The sequence below is a fragment of the Acanthaster planci genome, linkage group LG02, assembly GCF_054643075.1.
Source record: "Acanthaster planci isolate LZ-2023a linkage group LG02, COTS_SCS, whole genome shotgun sequence".
Classification (NCBI taxonomy): domain Eukaryota; kingdom Metazoa; phylum Echinodermata; class Asteroidea; order Valvatida; family Acanthasteridae; genus Acanthaster; species Acanthaster planci.
This window is the reverse complement of record NC_141778.1, coordinates 29,805,620-29,819,820: the sequence shown is the minus strand read 5'-3', so window position 1 is coordinate 29,819,820 and position 14,201 is coordinate 29,805,620. Positions and strand designations below refer to the sequence as shown.

Sequence of the window (14,201 nt, the reverse complement as noted above, 5' to 3'; positions counted from 1 at the left end):
TACATTATGCAGCTGTGGTTTCAATGTGGGCCTGCTGCTGGACAGAGCTTTGCATACTGGGCATACCGCAGCCCAGCAGTCACGGTCAACAGAATCCCAGCCGGAAGGGGTTAACAGTTGTCCGGTCATCGTCGGGTGCAATGTACGCTAATGAACTGTGATCAAACTGTGATGATGAATGCATTCAGACTGTACCCGTTGGCCACCGTGACTCTACCCTCTGGTCCGGTGTTCAGTGCCACATTTGGCCCAAGTCTTCCAGTGTTGAGCACTGGAGATTCAAGGGAAAAAGCTGCGGAGGCGGACGGATGGGCCAAGTCTCAATAATCAACACAAAGACCAGCCATGACCAATCACTGATGATGGAAAATGACTGTCAATGGACCAAAACTATAGTGCTGACAAAAATGACAAATGGACAAAAATAAACACTAGTATTTTTGTGTTTTGGTGAACAAATGTGATTTTATGGATTTGAGATAGAATGGGCCTTTCCTTGTTTTTCTCCACAAGTCTCAACATCCCTGGAATGAAATCACAACTTTTCATTGATAAGTGTCGGATAAAAATATTCTAAAAACATTTCTGCATCTACAGAATGACTCCAAAATAAGTACTCCTGTAACATTTTCACAATATTACAGCACAGTCCCACGGCCTGGAGTCTAGAGAATTTACTGAGGAATACGCAGTGACGGTCATTTCTGTAAGTATTCGTCCATATGGGAAACAGGTATCCATTTCAAATAAAAAATTCTTACCAACCCCCCAACCCTTTTCATTACATTTTTTAACATTTTGACCTTTATTAAAGTTGACCAAAAATGTGAGTGGCTTTTAAGTTGATTCAAAATGGGGAAGTTTTCCCCAATAAAACTCTCAATGACTGGCATTAACATTTCCTTCACCCTGGACAGTGCACCAAGACCTATGGTGACGGTCTCTGGGCTTACTCTGTGAACTGGTAAATCTTACAATCTTACATGGTAGCCATCACAAATAACCTCTAGAAATTAGCATATCGACAATCAAATGTTGGGCTTTGTATAAAATCTGTATACAAACCATGCTTACGTGCATCCCTCTGATTAGTAGAGAACACGTGCACTCCTCTCATTACAAGAAGTAATTTGTGCACATTCTGACGAATGCTAGCTGTACACACTCTGCACAAAGCACCGAGGGCAGGCCTTCACTGTTATGGGGACAATTTCTTTTGTCAGGCAAATTTTGGGGACATTTCTCTGACCCACAACATTTTCGGTCCCCCAAATTTAGTGAAAAAACGTACGTGCCTTCAACTTCGGAACAAGTATGTGTTCTTTAGTACGGGCCAATTTTATACAGCTGCTCAGCAGAAACATTTTCTCAGCACTGCAATACATACTAAGCAAAATTAGTTTATCGGTAAAAGTGCCATAAATAGAGACAGGTTCTCTGCTCATTTGTGCTTAGCGTAAAAAATTTCCGAGTAATGTTTTCCTGCCAAGTGCAGCTGCATGAACTGCTGCCCGCTTCATGTTAGTAGACCCGACAGACCTCCCTACAAAGTCCCTATAGAGTACCGAAGCAAATATGTCACACACACGATTGTGTGTGTAAAACACATTGAGCCAGCGTGTGAACCAATGCGTGCGCGTTACTCCATTCGTTCACACTACACTTTCTGGTTCTAAGTGATGTCACACCTCGGTATTCTATACCCAAGCTGTTTAAAGTACTCCATAAACCTGAAAAAGTTAAAACTAGATGTCGATGTACTGAACCATTTGCAAGCATACATCTCTGAGAGGCCACACTTGAGCGGGTCATGTCCCATTTCGGTCAGGACAGCAGGCTCAGGTAGGCGGAGTAGCCCGCCTCCCGGTAGGCCTGGGCAGCTGCCACTGGGTCGGCTGCCTGCAAACACACACACAAAAAAAGCAGAGCTACATTAACCCTAACCCTATCAGGTCCTTCCAAGTCCACTGGAAGATTTCAAAGGATTGGGGAAGGTATAGCCAAGCCACAGGTGCTTGCATTTTACATGCAGCTTAATGCTCCTTGAGAGTCAAAGCAGAAAGGGTATGCCATTGGTTTCCTGCACAGAAGGCGTTTTCAGACGATTCACCAAAATTAACGGCGAGAAAGTTCAGAAATTCGAGCTGAGTTCCCCCTCTTTTTCCCGATACCACAATAAAAATGGGGGCGATTCAACCCCTCACAGATTACATATCAATTCCCAAGTTATATTTTGACGACAGCCTCATTCTATTAACCCTAACCTTCCCCAACCACACAGAATTAAACATTAGTAAAGTGTTTAATTCTGTGGGGATAGGTCTGGTAAGCCCATAACAGCTGGCTTTTGCATTGGGTTTGGCATACCTCAGAAAAACAAAGTCCAACAGTCTTTGTGCACAAAGTCCCATATGGGTGTTTAACTTTGTGGGAATGGGGAAGGTTAGGGCCAGCAACCCTTGGGGGGTTAGGGTTAAAGGAATAAAAGTGTGATATGGTGGTTATGATACATTACGTAGGGAACGATAACAGAAAAACCTAAAGACCTGCCTATATGTCATGACAATAATTATGTTGGTGGCCGATGGTTACAGTAAAAGAATTGGTCCAAAAAATCACATAAAACCAGACCAAGTTTTGAAACTTGTAACTATCATTTGATTATAAAGATAAACAAAGAAATTGACCGGAGCAGGATTTGAACCTGCGGCCTCCGGAATACCATACCGGTGCTCTGCCAATGTTGGCGGCTCTTCCCACTTGTCAATATCTTTGTTCGGGGAGGGGGGGTGCTGGCCAGAAGTCATGAAACAGGGTGGTGAAACAGGGATCACTCAGAGAGGATAGTGGTTGTTGAACATAAATCATATATCTGGAATACCATACCGGTGCTCTTCCAACTGAGCTATCCAGTCCTCAATGTTGGTGGCTTCTCCCATTTGTCAATATCTGTGTTCTTATCTGTTTACACCCACCGACATGTGGGGATCTCAACTAATGAATCTAAGTATTCATCAGTTTTTAACCTGGACACCTAGGGGGTTTTGCTCATGTTGTTATGTCACTCACCTGATATATGCCCCTTCCCACAATGATGATGTCACTGCCTTGCTGGGTGATGACCTTTTCCGGGGTCAAGTACTGCTGGCCCAGGGCGTCATTCCCCTCTGCGAGTTTCACACCTGCATCAGATGTGACCCAATATAACTGAATAATTGACCTCTGAAACACATCAAGACAAACTTGCAATTCATGCCAGCAAGCGTGACAACTTTTTCCATTTCCAAAACAGTGGGGCTATTGTAGCAGGTTTAAGAAAACAATTACTTGTTTTAATTTCAACATGGTGAAAATGATACTTGTAACTGTAATTAATGAACCCCCCTGCAAAGCACCTCATTGCGAAATGCACAGGTAGCAACATCACATGTCGCATCTTCCTAGGACAAAGAGCTCCTTTTCACATGCCAAGTCACCTTGCACTAAAGTAAATGTTCCAGTAATGAATACAGTAAACTATTGTTCAAGTAAAGATAGATGTTTTGGACCATCCAGCAGACTACTTGGAACCGGGCCCTCGGGCCTGGTTGCACTGCTGGTGATCAGTAGCCAATTAACTTATCAGCATGGAGGGAAGCCTTCACAAGAAAACACTGTCAGCGATGACCGTGTATGTCGCGAGAGTTGCAGTCGATGGCAAAATGTGAGTGACTGGGACATTTTACGAAATGGTTCGACTAGGGTTGTCGGAGAACGGCTGTATTGTGCACTGTTGAAAAAGGTCTGCTTTGAGAAACCCCCCATGTCCTATGAGGCACAGTTGGCATTAAAACAAGACTGATTCCTGCATTATGGGTTGGGTCATTCTCAGTGCACATGTGAATGCATCCGTGTAACATCGCAGCATGTTTTCATGTGTCCAATTTGCAATGGCTGAACGAACACTGACCCAGTGCTGAAAGCTGTCAAAGAAAAGGAAAAACAAGGTCTGTCTTTATTACCGGGAGTCATGTGAATGAACTTTGGATCCGAAGACAGCCCTGACGTACATATAAATCCAATCACAAAGTCGGTGTGATCCTCCGCCATCTTTACGGTTGCTACGGAAATAAACATAATCTACAACAGTTTGAAACAATTAACAATAGAGCTGGAAGAAGCAACTTCTTGTAATATATAGAATGTGCGTTCTTTTTATTTTACGTCAAAAATAAAACAAGCTTTATCGCTTAGTACAATCGCATTTTAGTATTTGGGTTGAATGGTGAAATTCATGCATGTGGTTACTGACGAGAGGCTCTCTTAAATAAACCAATAAAACAGTTATATATACAGGAAAGACTTAAATACATTTAAGAGCTTACACTGTGTGTATTCTCCGGTTGCTAGGTTTCCTGCTGAGCTCATCTGGCCAATGAGGAGGCAGGCCCTCCCTTTGGCCACGCCCACTTCTTTCAATCCCTGTACCACCCCGGCCCCGGGGACGGCATGCGCATTGGTGATGTGCGCCCAGTCTGCGATCTTGTAGAGTCCGGAACCATACTGGTGCTTGACAGTGTTTCCAATGTCGGCAAACTTCCTGAAGACAGAGAGAAAACAGTTCATGGCAATAATATTTTGTTAAAAATCCACAGAAAAATTACTCTCTACTCAATCGCAGAAAAGCCCAAGTTTGCAAACAAACAATTTATACTTTTTTAAAGAAAATGGACATTTATGGCTAATCTTCTTCTGTAGGCACAGCCATGCCTAGCATCTGTGCCTGATTGATAAGGTCACTCACTGGTGATATTTAACCCCTTTGCACCGGGAATTTCTTCCCAAATGCCGACTCCAAGAATTCCAGCCTCGCTTGGCCACGAAGGCCACCTGCCAATTCGCAAATTTTCGGTTTGTGGCCCTGCGTGCTCTGCATGCTTTGAATTACACGGTGAAAAGGCTAATTGTTGGGTGGCATGCAGCTCTAGTCACCCTTCCACATTCCCGTAGCCTCTTTTCAAAGTGGGGACTATTGTGAAGCTGGTGATTATGATGCAAAATCGGTCTTTTCATTTCTGGGCTACGCACAAAGACCAATTACCATATATACAAGATCCAGGGTCTGCCTTCTTTCACCGTGTTTGCTCGAGCTTGGGCCAAGAATAATAGCTGAAAAGTGGGCTGAGGATCTCAATTTTTACGACTTGTCTAGCTGCCTCCCGGCGCAAAGGGGTTAACTCCTTACTGTTACTAGTAAGGCTGAAAGATGTCTGATAGAGATTAACAGTCCCTGAAAGACTTTTATAAGGGTCATTCTACAAATTTGAGGTCCAAATGTATTACTGTTTTCCCGGATACACCTAAATTATGTAATGTGACACTGAGGCATCACTAAAAATTGACTTTAAACTATTGTTTATCTGGCAGGTAACTTGCATCACTTGAAAATTCAAGAATGTGTCCTAAACATGCAAAATCACGTTAGACACGACCAAGGCGTGGAAGAATTGCAACCCATTTTATAGAATGACCCATAGTGGCATCTTCTATCTTCCTAAGGGAGCGTCTCAAAAGTCGGAACGTTCCTTTAGGGAACAGGGGATGTTCCCGATGACGAACAATGGCTATTCCCACTTGGAACAAGCCTTGTTCCAGTTTGGAACACGCGCTGTTCCCGAACGGAACATTCCATTTTTGGGAACACTGATATAAGGGAACGCATGTGTTCCTTTTCGGAATGCTGTCAATGAATGCTGAGCACACAAGTTTTGTTTTTCCCATTCGCAGTCAGTCCATAATGCTTTTGCCTTTGTATGGTGTATTCTCCGCAAGTAAACTTATAGCGTCCTTGTTTATGTCGGAAGCGAGACCTTTGCCCTGATACCGTATTGATTAAGATTCAGTAAATCTTGGGATATTATCCGCAAACTAAATCTTCAAATTTGAATCAAACCGCGGGTACTGCAGTACTACACATGATAGACTAGGCTGGAGTATTTGATGCTGAGGGGATTATTATCAAGGCAAGCTTCCTTGTTCCCAGACTTGACAACTATTTGTCGACGGAATACTTCGAATTTCTCCAGATTACGTCCAAAAAGAAAACCTACACTGAACCTAATACTTGAATACTGCTTTCGTATTCAGCACCACAAGCATCACACTTCAGTAAACCCTAAACATTCTAAGAAACTAGAGAAATCGTCACTTGATAAGAAATCTGCTCTGTGGAACACTGCCGTTCCCTGGTAGAATGCACAGAGAACACAGTGGGAAGGCCACTGTTCCCTGATGTAACGCGCGTTTACTCTTGTGAATGATATGAATATTCCCATTGAGAACGACCTAAATATTTTGTATATCATCGATATTGAACTTATGAAATTCAAATTGAAAGGGCTATCTAACATAAGAACTTGGAAGTTGCCAGGAAGTTGTGTATTTTGGCATACCCCTCATCAAAAATGGTTGTAGTCACTTAGTACCAGTATTGTAAAGCACAATGTTCAGGGTTTAACACGCAAACGGTTAAAAGCACAAACAGTACCAGAGGGAAATAATTTATCATGTTTACACAATATTTCCACACAAATTCAAAGCACAGTAACTGACTCTGCAGAGGACATACGAAAAATTAAACCAAAAATAACTACCTTTCGATTACTCTCCGGTATGCTCAATATACAGAGCTCTAGTGTAGGGATGTGTATGTTGTCGAGTGCTTCTCCAAGGATAAATCTATTTCGTTTGCTTTGCGTCCCAATTAGAACTTGACATGACTGACTTTGAATGTTCCCATAAGGAACGCTGACGTCACAACAAAGCGTTCACGACAGAATAGCTGGGAACAACTCGTGTTCCCAACAGGAACACTGGCTGTTCCCATTTGGAAAAGGCTGTGTTCCCGATGGGAACAACTGGTGTTCCCAAATGGAGCGTTCCAATGCGAACAGGAAAGTTCCGACTTTTGAGACGCTCTCTAAGTTTATGAACCAACTCTTCAATATGCCTGAAGGCACGCTCGCACCCACCTGTCCTCAAATATCAGGAAGTTGTGTTTACTGGCGAGGGCTGTCAACGACGACACAAACTCTGCTGAGAAGTCCTCCAGGATGTCAACATGAGTTTTGAGGAGGCAGATGTGGGGACCGACCTTATCTGCAAGCTGAAGGAGGATGCACGAGGCAAAAGATACCGTTGTTGGCCAAAAAAACAGAATCAATCCGACTTCAGAAAAACTTGTAGATCCCGTGTCTTTGGCTTGAGACTGCAGTATTGGGTAGCCTTACGTGCCTTACTGTTATCAACTACATGACTTTATTTTTTTTTCAAGCTAATTACCTGAAGGACCTGTTGGCAAGATGTGAGGTCGGCCGAGAAGGCAAGGTTGGTCTTCTTGGCAGCCATAATGGTGAAGAGTTGCTTAGCGACCAGATGCTGGCACAACTCCGCCCGTGTCTCATAGCCAGACTGACACACAAAAAAGAAAGGGGGTACACGTCAATGACAGCGGCGTGCGCAAACATATGAAGATTGGACTGTTGAACACCCGACACTAAGTTAAACCTTTTTGACCTTATCTCCTTTAGCACTGAGGGTACACCAAATGCTCAGTGAAGCAACACTGCCGGTGTTTAAAAGGTCAGTTCAAACTTGGTGTAAAAAAAAAATAGAACACAATTCTGTGATGTTAACTCTAATACGGGCCATTCTATAAATTTGGGGGTCCAATTTTATTCCCGTCCCTGTAACGTCCGGCATATGATTTTGAAATGTTTAGAACTCATTGTTTAAATCCAAGATTGAATAAGTACTGCAAATTACCTGCCAAACAAATAATAGTTTGAAATCAATTTCAGTAATACTTCCCTTGTCAAATATGTCAGATAGCATACACATCAGAAGTAACAGGGACGGGAAAATGTCACTCTTTGGACCCCAAATTTATAGAATGACCCATATTTCCAATGTGAATTTGCATATGTTGAACAAATTTCAATGGATTTTGTAGGAAGGTTTTGTGACGTCAAATTCGCTTCACTTTCGCTTTTGCCGGAAGTATGACCAGGTTTTAAGAGAGAAGTGAGGTCAGTGTGCAATACCCCAATGGGTCAAGTACCCTGAGGCCAAACAGCCTCCGAGTCTTAATCCGCCCCGAGGTGAAGCACGCCCCCAATCGGCATGAGAGGGACAGGTGGTTACAAGTGGGTTCTTGCACGCGTTCTGGGTGTACGCAAAGACCATACAGGCTGGAATAAGTTAGTTACGCGTACTCAGCGCACTCTGCGTCAAATTCGCATATACCTGCGCGCCATGAGGCGCGCCTATGCGGTGAGTACCCAAAAAAACATGCCCTCTTTTGTTCCGAGCAGAGCGGATTTACCAGCCACAACAGGATCCAACAATGGCACTGGTCAACGAGACAAGCACCGCAGTTGGCAAAGACATGGGAAAACTGTACCATTCGAGGCTTTTTAGCATCTGATGGCTTCTCCGGGGTAGTGACCTTCGCTTCATCGGGGAAGGTATTGTCTACAATAAACTGCTTCACGGCAGCAACCACACTCGGTTCCAGCTTCCCATGATCCTCTAGGATTTGCAGAACTTTGGGCAGGGTGAGGACGCTGCGATATAAATAGAACCAGGAGGACACAAAAATTCATCATCTGAATGTGGACTCTATCTGATGACGAACTTAGAAGCCGTTATTGTGGTGGTATCAAGTTTACAGGCAGGTCTTCCATGAAAGTTAAATGTCCCTCGGACAAGAGGGCATTGCGACTTTCTTGTGCCTGTTACACAGTGGACGCTTCAACATGACATCTACACCCGTCTCCACACTTGACTGATTCCCATTGAAATCGTACACACACGGAGGCTCAAACGAGTTGAAGGAGGTTGAGCATGGGTGGAGCCCATCAAGCGACTGTGGGCCACACCTTGGCATTGTGGCAAAGTGAACCGCGACATTCTTGCAGGGTGTCAAAAAGCAATGATGTAGTGATAAATGTCACACAAACCTTGGCTGAATTTGACTAATGAATATCGCTATTGATCTGTTAAGTCCGACTTTGTAAAGGGCTGGGATATGGTACCTTGTCATTTTAAAAGTTGGAATTTTGGGCTGGAAATAATACGATAAGCTTGTTGTGGAATACTAGCGTTCGCCTGTTGCTGACAATGCATGTGACGTACACTTTGGCTTGGAGCCAAGTATTAGTGTCCCTTTGCATGAGTGTATAGATTTGTGTTCTTCAAATAGACGGTAGGGGTCATTTTACCTTTGTAAGCGTATGCCTCGCTGTTCCAGTCTGTTCTTTCCACCTTGGCTGCGATCCAACAAGACCACTGCATCTTTCACTTTCATACCGACAGCATTCAGCGACTGTGAAGGGGAAAAAAAGAGACTTAAATTAGACCAAATAGTTTCCGTCAAATTATCCTATCTGTCAATTTTGTAGGGCCCCTACTAAAATACCAGAAGCCTCGATTCAATCCCACAGCTGAAAAGTTTGAGCGACCCGGAGTAGTTGAATGTAATATGGATTCGTTCAAGTAGGAAAGCAACCCTTTTTCACAAACGACGTTTAAAACATTTTTCTCCTTCACTCCCCTTGGTCGAGAAAAGTCAAAGAAGAGACAAAACAGACACTGGGAAATGCCTCATGGAGCTACACTGAGCATATTTAGCCTCATAGCAGGAACACGTCTGGTTCTGTTTTATGTTGGACTTTCAAAAAAGACAAAGGTCATTTTGACCAATCTGTTCAGAGTTGAAGAGTACCCTCATTGGCTCAAAAAAGACACAGGCCGGAGGGAAGTGGTTACACTGGGGTCATGTACGCATACATGCCAGGCACGCATGCAAAGTCTGTGCATTCTCACAGAAGTTGGTTGTGCGTGCTCAATGCTTCTTGCGGCCAACGCGCATGAACCTGTGTGTACGAGGGGTGAGTCTGCGCCAAAGGACGGTGGTTGCAAAATGAAACCATGCCCTCTCTTGTTACTGCTCAGAGCAGACAACTGAAACAATGTTTCTGCCATGCCTGAAGGCCGATCAGAGAAGGTTGCCCGAGTCGAACAGTGTTCAATTTAGCGGTGGTCCGTTGGCCAAATGACAGTTAGAATTGCCTTGGGCCAGCTGAGAAGCATCCCCAAATGGCCCAGCTGGCCAGCTGAACAGTTGTAATAAACAGATTCAGTTTTCCATCCAAACCACAATGTTGACTGTTTATAAAGGATAGAGCCCAGATGTCGAAGGCTTAAAATGTATTACATCATGAACTTAGTTTTTGACCTAAATTCACTCTTTTTTTCGTAGTGCGGCCTTCCAGTACACAATCGTCTTCACAACACATTCGGCCAGACCAGACCAGCTGGCAGACCGGTGCACCGCGCCGTACGTACTGTGTGAGGCATGCATGCGCTTGGCTTCCATCTGCAATACATAAATGCATGTGCAAATTTGTTCTGCAAAATAATGTTCGGGGGACGATAGACTTAAATTGCTGTAGCACGTGCTGCGCCGTGGCGGCTAGTCAGCCCAGCACAGCAAAATATGCAACAGCAACCCAGCCGGCACATGCGTAGATCGGCTTCGGCTGAGTGTCCAAAATGGGCCTCCAGAGCTGAGGCTTATTAGGCTACAACCGAATCTGTCATCTATGGCTAGGTCTAGGTAGAGATACACGGCGATGCGCAGACAACAGATCTAGCCATAGCTCTGGATGCCTGTTCCGGACACGGCCTTAGTCTATTTTGTCTGCAATTATTTCCTAGTTTTGGATTGCGAACGCACACATAATGCAGACTCAACTACATGTGCATAATTGGTTTTACATGATGTAATGGGTTGGTCAACTTTGCGGCACAGGGGATGTGGTTGGTGAATTCGGGCTAGTGCATTCAAAAAAGATGCGTCGGAATTTAAATGAAACAAGTCCTCTTTTTTAAATTCACAAGAATTATTTCATAGAAAATGATTTTTCTTTGTTAAGAAATGCTTCGTCTGAAAATCTGCATATAATAGGATGTTTTGTCATAAGAAATTTTGCGAGTGATTTCTGGGTTATAAAGTAGATGAACAATTGTGAGTACAAATAGGAGTGGTGGATGTGCTTCAACACTTTCTAAGTCGCTAGGATGAATGGGTTAAAATAAACAATAAATTACTGTGAATTAAACTACCGTTGATGTACATGTAGTTTAGTTTTTCTCTGTGAACAGATTCTTGTAAAAATCTTATTAGGACCAGTTGAATGTCTGCAGGCCAGCAAAAACCTGGGCCAGCTAGCCCTGCTGGCCAATTGAAAAAAACAAAACTTAAGGGCAAACACTTGGAAATCTGCAGTGCATGTATTTGATTTGACGTTGCAAAATCATGTTTATGTTTGCTTTAGCATCGAATATGAACCAGCCTTAGGGTATCATAGAAATGTAAAATAATTGCATGAGAAGGATTTCTGCGCAATGGTTTTTGGTTTTTTTTTATCAAGATGTGGACAAAACACACCTGAGCTGTTTCCATGACACTCCCACCGCTCGTGACGACATCCTCCACGATCAGGCAGTGGTCGCCCGGCTGGAAAGCGCCCTCTATCATCTTCTTGGTGCCATAATCCTTGGCCTCTTTGCGTCGGATGACCATCGGTTTCTTGTGATTCACTGCTATCAACTGTTAGGTTGGGGACCAGTGAAATTCCATGTAGCTATCAACATTAACCTTCTTGGACAATATAAATGTACGTGAAATGTGTGCAAGTGAATTGAGACAGTGAAATGTCCAAATGCCTATGAAATCTTGTATGGAAACATCCACTCTATAAGATTTGTGTAGAAATTTGGAGACTCAAAAAATATTCACAAAGGAGAAATTCACATTGGAAACTGTAACTCGCATAAAAACGTTATTTTCTGTTGTTTGAGACGGCACATCTGTAAGACATAAATTTATAGCTACATTATCCAATAATTCAAAAACATGAGTTTCAACATCAGAAACAGCTTTTTGAAAACACTTTCATTATTCATATTTCTTGTGCCTTACTGTTGCCAATGGTAGGGCTGTGTACGGCACACCACACACCACACTGAAGTCAGCCTTGCTCTGCACGGATGCCTCCCACAATAACTCTGACACTTCGTCCTATCAATACAAATAAAGACTATATAGGAGTTTCACAGCCTTGTGGTTTTAATTTCACATCATAAAGCATGCAAGAAAATTTGTGTTCATGTATAAACCAAGTCTTCGCGGCAAGTCTGTGTCTACGCAACATCACAAGATTTAGACGAATATCATCAATTTTTGAAAGGATGTTGCATCCTGACTCCACTTGTGTACTAAGTCTACAGGGAATTGAGAAAATTTTCTAAGTATGGTTCAATGTTTTATGCCATGTTTCGTGAAATCAGCCGCTGCTTAATTCATGATGAATGGCCTCACTCACGCTATTCCTAATAAATTTACTTGCCATTATTTCAGGATACGAAACCATGACTCTCAAGTCAAAATAGACAGGCGACTGTATGCCACTTTTCAAAGTGAAGGAGCCAAATTTGACGGCTTCAACTTTGTAAAGTTTAAGAACCAACTCGACCAATCTTGCTTCGTCCATTTCAACTCCCGTTGCATCAGCACCACGCACTATGTAGACTGCCGAAGCAGTACAGAAACAACAAGGTTAGTATCGCGTACATGTGTGTGCGTCATGCCATGTGCAATTCACGTATGGCGCGCCGGCGCGAATCGGCACACCGCTTGGTGGCGCTAGATAACTTTAACGTGTCCAGGAATGTCCAAATCTAGGTTCCGTTTCCACTACTCCACCTAATTTTACTCAGAAATCAGAGGGGCAAAAAAACTGATCTTAAAATTGTTGCTAAACACAACACAAAAAGCCTTTTTCTGCTACAGGAATATCAAATATGCATATTGTCCATCAACATATGGGATTATTTTCTTGTAGTTCGAGATACAAGGGTTCAGTAGCAGCACTCACATATTTCGAGGCACAGCCGAACAGTGCGAAGCCGAAGTTTAGAAACCTTTCAGAGGGGGAAAGTCTGGTGGCGCTAGATAACTTTAACGGTGGCAAATAATGCTTTGGTGGCGCGTTTGGTGGCGCTAGATAACTTTAACGGTGGCAAATAATGCCTGCGAAACTTTTTCACGCCGGGCGATGTTGGAACCAAAAATAGCGTGGCACTGTGAAACAGTGTGTCTGCCAGTGACGCCTCCTAAATTATGCACTGGATATTCATGTGTGGACATAGGTTTATCGTACAATAATTCTGTTGGGACAATTTTACTGCAACAAATTCCATCACATCTAAATAAAATTGGAATAAAACCTTACGTTACGAAACTCTAGTTCGTTTTTATGAATTATTTTCCAATTTCGTTTTCACGGTAATTTTGATTTTTTTTTTCAATGTAAAAAACCCGGGCCCAGGGAGTCTTCAATCAAAGATGGATGATTTAGCAAACAATAATAATTTTTAACAAAAGGTGGGGTTATCAACTTGGAAGGATCCATCGTCTGAGACAGAATATCTTGGATCTGTGTCACGTCCAGGCCGTCACTTACACCAAATGTTCGCGAGCTCACTCAGAAATCAGTGATCGCTTCATTGTAATTTCTGACATCATGGTTGCACACCCCCATTCTACAAAACCATCAGAAAAAAATGTTAAAAAGGAAGACTGTTGATACAGCAAATGCTGCAAAATTCAGGAAAGCAGCTGCTGACTTGCAGTGAAGTCCTTTCTGAAATTGGGTCGACCCGCACGACCTGATTTCAGTATTTTCACAAGAGAAAAGACCACTTGGCTCCCCGCTTCCGGTTTGTTTCACCTGTCTTCAAAGGGTCAATTTAGGTTTATTAACAAACCCTACATACATAAGGTTTTCCAAAATGTGTAAGATTAAGAGGCAAGAAACCTCATCAGTAATGATACAATGAAATACTGCCATACTTCAATCTCGCCCCTCATCAATTACAAACGATATCCCACGGAATCTGTTTACCTCCGAATGACACATCACGTTGAAAGGGGCGAACTCTTTCAGTTGAACCAAATTCAACCAGAGTTTGTTTATAAAGGCCTTGATTTTTTGAGATATAAAACTAGGAATACGTAACACAGTAGGATGATGCCGCTTCCATCTGTGTACATTAACTGACCATGCACAGCACAAACTTTTTGCCTTAAACCTTGT

The 14,201-nt window shown here is 43.0% G+C and overlaps 1 protein-coding gene across 1 annotated transcript; it reads right to left on the bottom strand.

Moving 5' to 3' along the window:
* Positions 1 to 437: 437 nt before the first annotated feature.
* LOC110977174 (uridine 5'-monophosphate synthase-like) lies at positions 438 to 12,725 on the bottom strand. Its single transcript, XM_022231058.2, has 11 exons — positions 12,453 to 12,725; positions 12,026 to 12,124; positions 11,492 to 11,653; positions 9,261 to 9,364; positions 8,441 to 8,603; positions 7,321 to 7,449; positions 7,011 to 7,144; positions 4,365 to 4,579; positions 4,002 to 4,100; positions 3,070 to 3,182; positions 438 to 1,899 (listed from the first exon to the last, which is right to left on the bottom strand). The coding sequence occupies exons 1-11, from the start codon at positions 12,594 to 12,596 to the stop codon at positions 1,825 to 1,827; spliced, it is 1,437 nt and encodes a 478-aa protein (XP_022086750.2). The 5' UTR covers positions 12,597 to 12,725; the 3' UTR covers positions 438 to 1,824.
* Positions 12,726 to 14,201: the final 1,476 nt, after the last annotated feature.